Genomic DNA, 14,182 nt, shown 5'->3' with positions numbered 1-14,182 from the left:
TATGCTCTTTTCTTCCTCCAGGAATCCTCTTTGAACACTCGATACTTTTATTCCACGCTTTCTGAAATCCTTCACTGTTATTTAGCTCTCGTTTTAACACATCTGACTCGATGAACCTCTTCATGGCCTCTTCACCACATCCTTTGTACTGGTCATCTACAACATTTGTGTTATTTAGAAAATCCAGTAGCCTTGTTTCCTGTGCGGTCACCTTTAATTGAGATTTATCACATTTAAAAAACACATTTTTAAGTGAAGAATGTTTTAACCTTCTAATATTTGTTTGTACAAAACTTAATTCTTACTTTGTTGCAGGCAACTGTGAAAATTATTGCAACAACAAGCACTTTTCTTCTGTTCTCCATTTTTTGTCTTCTTGTTCTTCTACCAACTGAAAGAAAGCACTGCAGGATCAAATGTGGTCAAAAAACAGCTCTGTGACATTTTACATACGAAGGACATACACCAAGTCTGGACTGGATACTACAGTTCTCTGTATTTGGGTCTTGAACACTCATCTCTCCATTGCATTCAAAATTCAAAATGTTGCTGCAAGTCATTTAACAGGTATTAAAGGGACGATTACGTCACTCATGTACGTAGTCTTGATTACATAGCTTAATTTTTTACCTTGGCTTTTAAGTTCAGTTTGAGTCCCATCGGGGGTTATTTTATGTTGTGATGCCTTAGTTTTACTTTGTTTTGAGTTTTAATTCATTGTCTTCATTTTATTGGTTTTACTATTGAAATGTGCCATCCAAATAATATTAAAATTGACATTGACACAGTCCAGTAAATTTGAATCTGGCAAGATTTAAATTAACAATTTCTTTTCTACCTCCTGGAATTCAGCAAGTTAAAAAATTTAAATGTTGAAAAGACTGGGTACATACTTGAAGCAAGGAGATTGAACTCATATTAGCAACTGCTGGGAACCAATAAGAACAACAGCCTGGGAAGTGAGACAAGTTATTTTACAATGAATTCCTTAGTCTCAGTCTAGTTCCCAAAAGCTTGTTCAGATTTGTTGCACAATGATTTATAACCAGAGTAACACTTAGATAATTTAGCCACTTTAAGCCCAGCCCAGTGATAGCATATCTTTGTATCTCTGTTCTAACATGATTTTAAATACCTCAGTGCTTCTTCAGTGCAGTTTTTGCCTAAAGTAAACAGGAGGCACCAGCAATCATAGTTGGAAAATCTGGGTATCTTGAAATTGAAGGAATGAAAATGCACCAAACAATGTGAATAATCTGGTCTCACAGAACTGTTCACCCCACTGGGCAGTAACAAATTAACTTAACTGAAAACACTCTGATGTTGAAATATCTGTCCACTTCTACATTTTTCTGTTTTGCCCACCTGAAGAGCTAAACTAGAAACTTGGAAATGTTGAAACATGCCCTGATTCAGCTTGGATGAAACATGCCCACTGACACTTTTTCAGTGCACTTTATATTTCACCCTGCTCCACCCTGACCTTGAAAAATGACTGACAGTCAAGCACCAAATCTTGATTTAATTTCTTTAGTGGAGAGTACTCACAGACATCCAGCAGAGGTCTATACTCCGATTGCAGCTGATTATCTGGAACTACCAGTTGTTTCACACTTCTGTCTGTAGCATTACAAAGGCTGGTACACATTCAAATCCTACTCTGCCTCTCCACTCACTCTCCGGTGTCTCCCAGTGTCTCTCATCCCGCCCACTAAACCCTTTTTAGTCCTCTGGCTGATAGACGTCTGTCCTGATTGGTTGATGCCAGTGTCCTTCAAGGCCATGAGCTCACACAGGTGTGAGCACTAAAAAATCAACAAATTTGCAATGAAAGCATGCAATAAAATTCACAACAGTTAAAGATGAACTCATGCAATACAAAAAACAAACAAACAATAAATCAATAAGAAGACTTCCCCGACAGTGCTGTTGTTGGCAATATCATCATCTGCTGGCTCAGCTACAGGTTACAAACCAGTCTATCCTACAGCCTTACCAACACATTTGAAGACATTTGATACTTTATATTTAGACATTAAATGCTATTTTGTAGAGTTTTATTTGTTTATCATTAGATCAAGATAAGGATGTTTCTGGTCATAAGTCTGAATATTTGTAAGAAATTGTACAAGCGTTATAAGTTGTCTTTTTTTAGTAACACATAGGTAGTGGGCTTTTATTACGCAGCATATATGGTGCTTTAAAATGGGACTTTGTTAAAGACTTCATTACAATAGTCACAGTCTAATGGAAAAAATGTCTTTGCATAAATGTTTTTAAAGGTGTTTACTGTATTTTATAGGAGAATTGTTGCACATTGTCAGGTGTGTCTGTCTGTCACAAAAGTATCCTATAAACATTCATTATTATTTTTACTTTAACCATAAGGAATAAAACCTTGAAGTCATATGCAAGATCGTATGCTGACAGCATTTAGCTCTACTGTTAAACTTTTTGAACTGTGGACTCGTAGCTTCTTTTTAAACTGTAATAAACTGTGTTTTTGTCTTTTGGATGCTCACCTGTCCTTCATCTTTCCTCATGTTTGGTGTCTCACTCTTAATTCTAGTCTGCACTATTAATCTCCTGTGCTCTCTCCCATCTTGGTAGTAAAAAGAAAGCAGTTGTTTTGTGAAGACTGTCTTTTCCCAACTGTTGTGAGTACAATAGATTTTTCAGAATTGTATATAAAAGATTATACACATATTTGCAGTATTGAATAAAGTAAACAGGCAGCTCTTGCACAAAGCATCAGGGATATTAAATTTCATCAGTTTATTCTGGCTCTACTTGTAAATTTTGTAGTGCTGTCAAAATGAATGCGTTAACGCAAATTAAGCCACCATCGCAGTAAACGCGATTAAGATTTTTAACGCAATTAACGCATCTGGAGTGAAGAATGACTCAAAATCCCTGAAATTTCTCTTTCAACGCATTTCGGGCAGTTTGTCCAAGTAGAGTTACCTTCGCACATGCGCAAATGGGCAGTTGATCTGGTAGTGACGGGCAGCTGAACAAATCAACTCAATATGGAAGATGATAAACGCACATTGGCCCTCTTGATGGGAAATTTGTGTGTTAAAAACAATAACAAGGCGGAACAGTCGACAGACAAAGTATTATGCACATTGTGCAAGAAGGATTTTCCTTTTCACTGAAGCACTTTCAGCTGAAAATATCACATTGCCGCGAAGCATACGTTAGTCGGGGATGCTGCAACACGTTGACTGACACAATTGTCAAGTGGATTGCAACAAACTGCAATGCTATTAATATCGTTGAGAACACGCGCTTGACGCAGCTTTGGTTCCTCTTTTCAAGGACTTGAAGTGCCTCCCCAAGAATGACAGAGAGAGAGTCGATAAATGTTTCAGTTTTTTTGTTAACATGAATGTTCAAGATGTTCAATAAACATGTTAAGTGTGTATATTTTCCCTTTTTCTCGAGTCTGTTTGCTCATGCAAAATGAAATGTGATTAATGTAGAATAGAAATTAATGGTATTTAATCGTGATTAATCAAAATTAATCCACAGTAACCCTGTGATGAACCTGATTAAACACTTTAATTGTTTGACAGCACTAATATATATGATATACTTACCTATTAGTATATAGGTTTTTTTATGTTTTATTTCACTGGAAAGAACCTGTGTTAAAAGACTGAAGAAAACTATTCAAATTCTCTTTGAATGTAAGCATACATTCTTTGTGTTTATTCTGCATTTACTCCATTATATTGCATGAATGTCAGTTACAAGCTTAAATATAAAGTTGAAAAAAAAAGTAATTGCAACCAGGATATTGATCAAGTAATTGTGATTAATCAAAATTAATTACAGAAAATTGTGCGATTAATTAGTTATTCTTTTAATCTATTGACAGGACTAAAATGTTCATGTCTTTGTTTACTCACACAAACACGCTCTATATGTAGTGAGGTTCACTATTTCTCAGGGGCTGTGATTAACTTCAGTGTCAAAAGTAATTTACTGATTTTAATGTCTTTAAATGACATTTTAGTGACACTGTTGTTGAAGGTGTTAATATGTTACCTGTGTTTCATGTTTGTACATGTAAATTCAAGTGTGCTTGCTGATGTAGTTACTGTTAGCTGCATGTACCGTGTGAACTGTGTGATTTTTTTTCTGTATATTTGTGTATTAACAGTATTTAGGTATTATATTTAAAAAATTTGTTGCTGTCTCGCAGACAAATACAAATGTCATTTAGCCTTTACAGTGAATGTGTGTGTGTGTGTGTGTGTGTGTGTGTGTGTGTGTGTGTGTGTGTGTGTGTGTGTGTGTGTGTGTGTGAGATCATCTTTAATACCAATAATGTGAAGTCTAGTGATGAGTGTTAGTAATTATCGCCCTGCTACGGGACCAGTGATGTATTCTGTTATTTAGTTTGGAGAATCTGTTGGAATTTTTAAATGTAACATTAGAAAAAGGAAAAAAAAAACATATTTGTGGGTAAAATGTTTGTGTGATCAGATTAAATTCATTGCAAAGCCTTTTATATTTTGCATGTTGTTTATTTGACAGGGAAACAGAAGCAGTTTGGCAGGAAGAGCATCAGCGACTGTTTAGGACAGAGCGCTGTTGTAGGTCCTTCAAATCAGTCAAACTGTCAGTCAAGTGTAGTTTACTGTAGCAACATATATAGTAAAAAAAAACAGGCAAAATAAAAACCATATATAGTAAAAAATACTTTTCTATAGTATTTTCGTTTTTGAATTGTACACTAAAGACTGTAGCTGCACGTGAGCCTGAAACGCAGTGTATTTCACACTAACCGGCTCGGACAGTCTCGGTCGTTGTGTCCGTGGGCAAGACACTTCACCCGTTGCCTACTGGTGGTGGTCAGAGGGCCCGGTGGCGCCAGTGTTCGGCAGCCTCGCCTCTGTCAGTGCGCCCCAGGGCGCAGGGCGGCTTTGGCTACAATGTAGCTTGCCATCACCAGTGTGTGAATGTTTGTGTGGATGGGTGGATTACTAAACGTGTAAAGCGCTTTGGGGTCCTTAGGGACTAGAAAAAGCGCTATACAAATACAGGCCATTTACTAACATTCTGCATCCCTTTAAAATCTTTATCAAATATTCTGAAGTCATGGAGTCTATAATTCATAACATATGACAGAAGCAGAAAATTGCTGCTAAGACAACTAATTCAACACAGTGTGTCAGATAACATGTAAAACAATTGTATGAAGAATCACAGCAATATTGTAGATGATAAAACTCTGAAACTCTGAATGAAAACTGTTTTTGCTAAACAGCTAAAGAAAACAAAGATAAGGCCGCAAGCACTGATACAAGCCACAGGGTGGAGACAACAGCTGGAGGAGACCTGAAGACATGGAAACAACGCAGAGAGACAGGAAGAGATTACTGTTGTTGTTGTTGTTGTTGTTTGTTGTAATAATAATAATAATAATAATAATAATAATTTACCTGTTTCGGTCTGTGACAACTGTGGTAGTCTCATGCACTCCTGGAACACTGAATTAGAAAAGACGAAATAAATCAACTGATGATGATAATAATAATAATAATAATAATAATAATAATAATAATAATAATAATAATAATTTACCTGTTTCGGTCTGTGGCAACTGTGGTAGTCTCATGCACTCCTGGAACACTGAATTAGAAAAGACGAAATAAATCAACTGATGATGATAATAATAATAATAATAATAATAATAATAATAATAATAATAATAATAATAATAATAATAATAATAATAATTTACCTGTTTCGGTCTGTGACAACTGTGGTAGTCTCATGCACTCCTGGAACACTGAATTAGAAAAGATGAAATAAATCAACTGATGATAATAATAATAATAATAATAATAATAATAATAATAATAATAATAATAATAATAATAATTTACCTGTTTCGGTCTGTGACAACTGTGGTAGTCTCATGCACTCCTGGAACACTGAATTAGAAAAGACGAAATAAATCAACTGATGATAATAATAATAATAATAATAATAATAATAATAATAATAATAATAATAATAATAATTTACCTGACTTGCTGTGTGACAGTTGTGGTAGTTTTCTGCCCTCCTGGAAGACTACATTGGAAAAGAAGAAATAAATCAACGGATAATAACAGCAATCATAATAATAACAACAACAATAATAATAGTAGTTTACCTGAATTGCTCTGTGACAGCTGTGGTAGTCTCTTGCCCTCCTGACCTCCTGAATTGGATAAGCAGAAGAAAATACTTTAAGTAAAATGTGCTGACACATTATCAGGCCAAACTATTCAAACCATACCCAACTCCACTGGAGAAGTATCGTCCCTGTTTTTGCCACTTTTCCCCCAGTTATTACTGTGTACTTACTCCATAAAAACCAACATAAAAAACATATTTATATATTTAACATTACATTGAAAGTTAACTTTGCAGTTTCAAGTTTAATATTTGTAAGATAAAAAAAAATTTCACTTTAATTGAGACAATATGAATCTTACCGTGGAAAGATGTAACAGTTGTGTGAGCTGTTCAGTCCTGAGTGGCTTAAATCTATCTCAAGGTATTCGTCACCATCCGATGTAGTTTTTGTTTTCACTTGTTCCACAGTGAAAACTTCTGCTGGAGATAAGAGTATTTCATCCTGTTCTTGACCGCACACATAGTCTTTCAGGTTGACAAAGAAACAAGAAGTGAGATTTAAAATAGTACTCTCATTGACATCTTCAAGACTCTTTAGCTCTTCATAGTCTGAATAAGCTAAAGTGAAACTTGTAAATCTCACTGTGGAGCCTTTCTGTGGTTGGTTTTGACCATCTTGAAAAACATAAAAGTTCTTGCACTCCTTTGGCTTCAGCAGCGTCATGGAGTCCATCAGCAGGAAATGAAGAGACTTGAAGTTGAAGTGGTTTTCATAGATGCTAACATTTCCACCCATTGTCTCTATTGCTTTGTTCAGTGTTAGTATGAAAGGCCGGTCTCCTCTAAAATAGGCTGAAAGTGCAGCACTATGCTCTTTTCTTCCTCCAGGAATCTTCTTTGAACACTCGATGCTTTTATTCCACGCTTTCTGAAATCCTTCATTGCTGCTTAGTTCTTGTTTTAACAAGTCTGACTCGATGAACGTCTTCATGGCCTCTTCACGGCATCCTTTGTACTGGTCATCTACAACATCTGTGCTATTTAGAAAATCCAGTAGCCTTGTTTCCTGTGCGGTCACCTTTAATTGAGATTTATCACATTTAAAAACACATTTTTAAGTGAAGAATGTTTTAACCTTCTAATATTTGTTTGTACAAAACTTAATTCTTACTTTGTTGCAGGCAACTGTGAAAATTATTGCAGCAAGAAGGACTTTTCTTCTGCACTCCATTTTTTGTCTTCTACAGGCTGAAAGAAAGCAGTGCAGAATCAAATGTAGTCAAAAAACAGCTCTGTGACATTTTACATACGAAGGACATACACTAAGTCTGGACTGGATACTACAGTTCTCTGTATTTGGGTCTTGAACACTCATCTCTCCATTGCATTCAAAATTCAAAATGTTGCTGCAAGTCATTTAACCGATATTAAAGGGACGATTACGTCACTCCAGTTTTTAGCAAGTTTACATTGGATGCTTGTCCATTTTTATATTGATTTGAAGATTCTTTTACTTGCTTTCAAATCTTCAAATGTTATGGTGCCAACTTTTAAACCAAACTGCTAAACTTACATGATCCGAGAAGAGCACCAAGATCATCTGCCCAGATGTTTTAGTGCAGCCGAGATCTCGATTTAAGCATAGAGAGTTGAATCCACTAGACTCTCATATAACAGGTCATTTGATATTCCTACTGCAGAGTCTATGTAGTCTTTAAATCCTGTCTTAAAACCACATTTTTTTACCTTGGCTTTGAATCTAAGTTCATGTTGAGTCTTATCAAGGGTTTTTTATGTTGTGGTCTCTTTATTTCAGTTTGTTTTTAGTCACATAATATTGTAATTGTTTGCATATATAATATATTGTATTGTCTTTATTGATTTTGCTATAGAAATATGCCATATAAATAACATTAAAAATAACATTGACATTGAAATTTGAATCTGGCAAGATTTAAAATAACAATTATCTTTTCTACTTCTTGGAATTTGGCAAGTTAAAAAATTTAAATGTTGAAAAGACCAAAAGGTACATACCTGAAGCGAGGAGATTGAACTTGTATTAACAACTTAGCGAAAAGAGTCGATTAAACTGCTGGGAAGCAATGAGAACAACAGTCTCTGGGAAGTGAAACAAGATATTTTACAATGAACTCCTTAGTCTTAGTCTAGTTCTCGAAAGCTTGCTCAGATTTGTTGCACAATGATGAGTAATACTTACATCATTAAGCCCATTTTAAGCCCAGCCCAGAGATAACTTATCCTTGTATCTCTGTTCTAACATGATTTATGTATGTATTTATTTAGTATGATCGTGGCTCAAGAGTTGGGAGTCAGAAGGTTGCCGGTTCGAGCCCCAGCTTGGACAGTATCAGTCGTTGTGTCCTTGGCAAGACACTTCACCTACCGCCTGGTGTTGGCCAGAAGGGCCGATGGTGCTATATGGCAGCCTCGCTTCTGTCAGTCTGCCCCAGGGCAGCTCTGGCTACAACTGTAGCTGCCTCCACCAGTGTGTGAATGTGTGTGTGAATGGGTGGATGACTAGATGTGTAAAGCGCTTTGGGGTCTCTAGGGGGGACTAGTAAAAGCGCTATACAAATATAGGCCATTTACCATTTCAAATACCTCAGTGCTTCTCTTTACTAAAGTTAACCGGACGCATCGTAGTTGGAAAATCTGGGTATCTTAAAATTTAAGGAATGAAAAGTCACCAAACAATGTGAATAATCTGGTCTCACAGAACAGTTCACCACACTAGGCAGTAACAAATTAACTCAGCTGACAACACTTTCATATTGAGAGATGTCATGATCTATCCACTTTTGAAGTTCTCATTTTTGGGAAACTTGGAAATGTTGAATCATGCCCTGATTCAGCTTGGAGGAAACGTGCCTCCTAACGTAGGTTTCCAGTGAACTTGTGTGACGGTACTTTTTATTTCAAAACTTTTCAGCTTGAGTATGAGGAAGTGGGTACTACTGGGCAGATTCAAGGCATTCGTAAAAAATCATATACTTATATTTCTGTGGAAACAACATCCTTCATATTTCCATGAAGCTTGTTCTTTAAAGTGTTTTGAGTGCTCATGTACAGTAGAAACACACCACTCTACTTGCCACCTCGCCAAGTGCTGCACCCCCAACCTTGGAAAACAACTGACAGTCACTTGATTTACTTTAGTGGAGCAGTACTCGCTGGAACTGCCAGCTGTTTCAAACTTCCGTCTATAGCATTACAAAGGCTGGGACACAGGCATAGCCTGCCCTGCCTCTCCACTCTCTCTCCAGCAGCTCCCTTTGTCTCTCATCCCTCCCACCAAACCCCTTTTAGTCCTCTGGCTGAAAGAGGCCTGTCCTAATTGTCTGATGCCAGTGTCCTTCATGGCCATAAACTCCACAGGTGTGAGCACTAAAAAAACATACAAATGTAACAATAAAAATCAAACAATACAAAAAAGAAATAAATCAATAAATCAATAAAAAGAAAAACAATATTCCCCGGGATGACTGAGCAGATGAAATGACATGATGTAAGAAGGGGAAAAAAACATATTTGTGGGTAAAATGTTTGTGTGATCAGGCTAAATTCATTGCAAAGCCTTTTATATTTTGCATGTTGTTTATTTGACAGGGAAACAGAAGCAGTTTGGCAGGAAGAGCATCAGCGACTGTTTAGGACAGAGCGCTGTCGTAAGTCCTTCAAATCAGTCAGACAGTACAATGCGCACACATCACAGATACCTACTAAAATACATACGTGTATATGTTATCGGTCCCACTGCACTTTATATACATATAACATAATCTCTGTGACATGTCTTGCAGTGTATTTTACTACAGTAACATACACTTTTCTATAGTATTTTGTTGTTTTTTTAATCTGTATACATTTTTTCTTATTTCTTTTCTAATCTATATCAAATTCACCTTTTTTCTTGCTGACCCCTGTGCCGCTAGAACAAATGAACTGTGCAGGCTTAATAAAGTCTATAAAACCTATCAATATATATCTATCGATCTATGTGACCATAAGAACAAATAAAAGCATCTCATGATTGCAGATTATTTCTAGTTGGTCTTGACAGCAGCTGCACATGAGCCTGAAATTTGAACCCACTGTGTTTTACACCAATTTTCTGCATCCCTTTAAAATCTTTATCAAATATTCTGAAGTCATGAAGTCTATAATTCATAACATATGACAGAAACAGAAAATTGCTGCTAAGACAACTAATTCAACACAATCAGTCAGATAACATGTAAAACAATTGTATGAAGAATCACAGCAATACTGTAGATGATAAAACTCTGAAACTCTGAATGAAAACTGTTTTTGCTAAACAGCTAAAGAAAACAAAGATAAGGCCGCAAGCACTGATACAAGCCACAGGGTGGAGACAACAGCTGGAGGAGACCTGAAGACATGGAAACAACGCAGAGAGACAGGAAGAGATTACTGTTGTTGTTGTTGTTGTTGTTGTTGTTGTTGTTGTTGTAATAATAATAATAATAATAATAATTTACCTGTTTCGGTCTGTGACAACTCCTGGAACACTGAATTAGAAAAGACGAAATAAATTAACGGATAATAATAATAATAATAATAATAGTAATGATAACAATAAAAATAGCAATAATAGTCACCTGGATCGCTCTATGACAGCTGTGGTAGTCTCATGCCCTCTTGAAGTGCTGAATTGGATAAGCCAAAAACAGTAATTGAAGTAAATGTGCTGACACATTTTCAAACCACACCCAACCTCAACACTGGACATGTGGAGAGATAAACCTCACTTTTAAAATCCCGTTTTTGCCACTTTTCATGCCACTTCCACTCACTTCATGCTTTCCTGACAACACCTATGATTTTTCTTAGTAGTTTTCATTGTTTAGGTGTATGCACATTTATTGAGATAAATAAATATGTGTTACTAATATTTTTGTTATATTATATATATATATTAGGGGTGCAACGATACACAAAGTTCACGGTTCAGTTCACTTCACATGAAAACCAAGATAGTTCCAAACGCCAGATCTGAATGAGGGTGGGGGAGGTTCAATTTCGGGTAGCATTGAGGAAGTTGCCATGTTGCAACGAGCTTAGCTTCTGTCTTGCTAGCTTGCGCTGCGCTCAGTGGATCTGCGCTCGACAGTGCAGCCTAGGCGGAGTAGTCGAACGCAGATCCACTGAGCGCTCAACACAGACAGCATCGTCAGAAGAAAAGTTGATGAAATAAATAAAAAATGTTGTATTGTTCGATACATATGCGCACTGAACCGAAAGCACTGTATCGAACGGTTCAATATCGATAGGAGTATCGTTGCGCCCCTAATATATATATGTTATATAGAAATACAGAATGTATGGGGCTTATGAAGTATTTTTATCATATTTTTATTATATGCACTTAGACTACGTAAAATGTTTGTATCTCCTTCGAATATGTTAACACTCACATGATAAACATCACATTAAAAGTTAACTTTGCAGTTCCAAGTTTAATAGAAAAATATTTCACTTTAATTGAGAGAATATGAATCTTACCGTGAAAAGATGTAACAGTTGTGTGAGCTTTGCAGTCCTGACTGTTTCAAAACAATCTCAAGGTATTCGTCACCATCCGATGTAGTTTTTGTTTCCACTTGTTCCACAGTGAAAACTTCTGCTGGAGACAAGAGTATTTCATCCTGTTCTTGACCGCACACATAGTCTTTCAGGTTGACAAAGAAGCATGAAGTGAGATTTAAAATAGTATTCTCATTGACATCTTCAAGTCTCTTTAGCTCTTCATAGTCTGAATAAGCTAAAGTGAAACTTGTAAATCTCACTGTGGAGCCTTTCTGTGGTTGGTTTTGACCATCTTGAAAAACATAAAAGTTCTTGCACTCCTTTGGCTTCAGCAGCCTCATGGAGTCCATCAGCAGGAAATGAAGAGACTTGAAGTTGAAGTGGTTTTCATAGATGCTAACATTTCCACCCATTGTCTCTATTGCTTTGTTCAGTGTTTGTATGAACGATTTATCCGCTTTAAGATAGACTGAAAGTGCAGCAGTATGCTCTTTTCGTCCTTGAGGGATCTGCTTTGAACACTCGTTACTTTTATTCCACGCTTTCTGAAATCCTTCACTTAGTTCTCGTTTTAACACATCTGACTCGATGAACGTCTTCATGGCCTCTTCATGACATCCTTTGTACTGGTCATCTACAACATTTGTGCTATTTAGAAAATCCAGTAGCCTTGTTTCCTGTGCTGTCACCTTTAATTGAGATTTATCACATTTAAAAACACATTAATAGAGATATATCATTTTTAAAAGCATTTTTAGGAGGATAATTTTTCAAATCTTCTTATATTTGTTTGTATGAAACATAATTCTTACTTTGTAGCAGACAGCTGTGAAAAAAAATATTGTAGCAAGAAGCACTCTTTTTTTGTACTCCATTTTTTTTCCTCTTCTTCTACAGACTGAAAGAAAGTACTGCAGGATCACATGTGGATAGAAAAAAGTTCTTTAACACTTTACATGGTCCAGAAACTTTGATGTGGAAAAAATATATAAGTAGAAGACTAAAAAAAACTAAAAGGCACTTACCAGAAGCAAGGAAAGTAAACTTGTGCTAGCAACTCACAGCAAAGGGTCCATCAAACAGCCGGGACACCCAATAGGGTCTGGAGAAGTGAAGCAAGTTATCTTACCATAGAACTTCTTAGTCTTTCCTGTGGAGGAAGTAACATGGCACCGGGGGATTTGTTTTCCACTGATTTTTCCTGTTATTTGTCCTTCTGGAGCTACTGAGTTTCTGTAACCTTGTTTAGATTTGTCAAGTAATGTCTACATAACTTAGCTCTTTTAAGCCCAACCAAAGCACCAAATTGCCTTTACATCCCTGTTCTCACATTATTTCAGTATAACTGATGGGACCAAATACCACAGTCCTTGTTCCATGCAGATTTTATCTAAAGTAAACAAGAGACTCTAGCAGCCCTACTTGGACAAATGAGGGCATATTAAAGTTACAGGAATGAAACTGTATGAAAACAAGCTGTTGTTTAACAGAACTGCTGTCCACACTGGGGTGCACCTTAACTTTATGTACGTAATGTAGGAAGGAGTAAGAGCAGCACATTTAAAAAAAAGTTCCTTTTGAGATTAAAGTTGAAATGGGCAGATTACAGTCATTGTTTCAATTCAAACAACTGACACAATTCCTATACCCTCAACAAATTTCCTTGTGTAGATCAGTTAGTGAAACAACTTGATCAGCTGTGTTATTGTGTATTCAGATACAACATACATCGTCCTTATTGCACAAGGGTGTAAACATCAGTATTCTTGCATCTGTTCATTGCACAATTTCCTGGATGCCCTTATACTCATTACCACACTGTGTTTACGCGTTAAAAGAGCAATAACTTCCTTGCTACTAAAACTGATTCTGAAGTATGATTTCACTAACTCATGTTGTATAATAGATTACTATTTTGAGTAATGACCCCAACACTGAATACAACCTTTGCCATTGTCTGCCATCTTTGCTCTACACCTAGTTTCCCAGTACTCCTGTCTACTTTCTTCATCTCCCTCACTATCCCGCTTTTTCTTTGTTAACCTTTGTTCTTTGAATATTTTTCTTTGTAGAGCACCAAACATCTTGCTGCCAGTTTCCCTCAGCCCTGCAGCTGTCATCTGCTAACTCTTCGCTACTCCTCAGAGGCTGTCGCAACTCCTTCATGAACTCTGTGTGACATTCTTACTTCCTCAACATTCACCATTTAATCCTTGGCTCAGCCTTCACTTGTTTCCATTTCTTGATTTCTAAAGCCATGTGACAGCCTACCATCCACAGCCTAGCCACATTCTCCCCCGACACCACCTTCCAGTCTCCTCTGCCTTTCAGGTTGCACCTTCTGCAACAGATATATGGTGCTATGCATTTACTGCCTTCCTGATTTCTATTTTTTTAAACCAAGGAGATTCTGTTTTTAGTATTGGGTTTGCATACTCTGTTTTCTTCCCATCTACTGGAGAGAGAGAGAGCG

At 36.6% G+C, this 14,182-nt stretch overlaps 2 protein-coding genes and 1 long non-coding RNA gene across 5 annotated transcripts; all 3 read right to left on the bottom strand.

The window, feature by feature from the left end:
* Positions 1-71: 71 nt before the first annotated feature.
* LOC143412358 (uncharacterized) lies at positions 72-1,687 on the bottom strand. Its single transcript, XR_013098948.1, has 3 exons — positions 1,549-1,687; positions 306-391; positions 72-211 (listed from the first exon to the last, which is right to left on the bottom strand). It is a non-coding gene; the product is annotated as an uncharacterized LOC143412358 (long non-coding RNA).
* Positions 1,688-4,352: 2,665 nt separating this feature from the next.
* On the bottom strand, positions 4,353-8,267 carry LOC101478947 (ecto-ADP-ribosyltransferase 5). Of its 3 annotated transcripts, none has more exons than XM_076884867.1 (8): positions 8,176-8,267; positions 7,310-7,386; positions 6,498-7,216; positions 6,173-6,220; positions 6,043-6,090; positions 5,596-5,643; positions 5,454-5,501; positions 4,353-5,349 (listed from the first exon to the last, which is right to left on the bottom strand). In XM_076884867.1, the coding sequence occupies exons 2-8, from the start codon at positions 7,367-7,369 to the stop codon at positions 5,271-5,273; spliced, it is 1,050 nt and encodes a 349-aa protein (XP_076740982.1). In that variant the 5' UTR covers positions 7,370-7,386; positions 8,176-8,267; the 3' UTR covers positions 4,353-5,270. The 3 variants fall into 3 exon arrangements, with proteins under 3 accessions (XP_076740982.1, XP_076740981.1, XP_076740983.1); XM_076884866.1 differs by lacking the exon at positions 5,596-5,643 and adding an exon at positions 5,901-5,948 and having other exon boundaries at positions 4,354-5,349; XM_076884868.1 differs by lacking the exons at positions 4,353-5,349; positions 5,454-5,501; positions 5,596-5,643 and adding exons at positions 5,740-5,803; positions 5,901-5,948.
* Positions 8,268-9,720: 1,453 nt separating this feature from the next.
* On the bottom strand, positions 9,721-13,028 carry LOC112435045 (ecto-ADP-ribosyltransferase 5-like). Its single transcript, XM_076884865.1, has 6 exons — positions 12,735-13,028; positions 12,522-12,620; positions 11,686-12,398; positions 10,782-10,829; positions 10,662-10,691; positions 9,721-10,552 (listed from the first exon to the last, which is right to left on the bottom strand). Exons 2-6 carry the CDS (start codon positions 12,582-12,584, stop codon positions 10,474-10,476), a joined length of 933 nt encoding a protein of 310 aa, XP_076740980.1. The 5' UTR covers positions 12,585-12,620; positions 12,735-13,028; the 3' UTR covers positions 9,721-10,473.
* Between the last annotated feature and the right edge of the window lie 1,154 nt (positions 13,029-14,182).

Source organism: Maylandia zebra, linkage group LG6 (assembly GCF_041146795.1).
Source record: "Maylandia zebra isolate NMK-2024a linkage group LG6, Mzebra_GT3a, whole genome shotgun sequence".
Taxonomy (NCBI): Eukaryota; Metazoa; Chordata; class Actinopteri; order Cichliformes; family Cichlidae; genus Maylandia; species Maylandia zebra.
Note: the sequence above shows the minus strand (reverse complement) of the source record. Positions and strands in the feature narration are given on the sequence as shown.

What these genes read in the sequence shown, in the direction of transcription:
- LOC101478947 (XM_076884867.1), bottom strand. Translation starts at nt 7,369, where the DNA reads ATGGAGTGCAGAAGAAAAGTCCTTCTTGCTGCAATAATTTTCACAGTT. An exon ending in AACTGTTACATCTTTCCACG is followed by an intron (nt 6,221 to 6,497) that starts GTAAGATTCATA and finishes TATCCAATTCAG; the next exon opens with GAGGTCAGGAGGGCAAGAGA. An exon ending in GTTGCCACAGACCGAAACAG is followed by an intron (nt 5,502 to 5,595) that starts GTAAATTATTAT and finishes TTTCTAATTCAG; the next exon opens with TGTTCCAGGAGTGCATGAGA.
- LOC112435045 (XM_076884865.1), bottom strand. Translation starts at nt 12,584, where the DNA reads ATGGAGTACAAAAAAAGAGTGCTTCTTGCTACAATATTTTTTTTCACA. An exon ending in AACTGTTACATCTTTTCACG is followed by an intron (nt 10,830 to 11,685) that starts GTAAGATTCATA and finishes TATCCAATTCAG; the next exon opens with CACTTCAAGAGGGCATGAGA. An exon ending in GCTGTCATAGAGCGATCCAG is followed by an intron (nt 10,692 to 10,781) that starts GTGACTATTATT and finishes TTTCTAATTCAG; the next exon opens with TGTTCCAGGAGTTGTCACAG.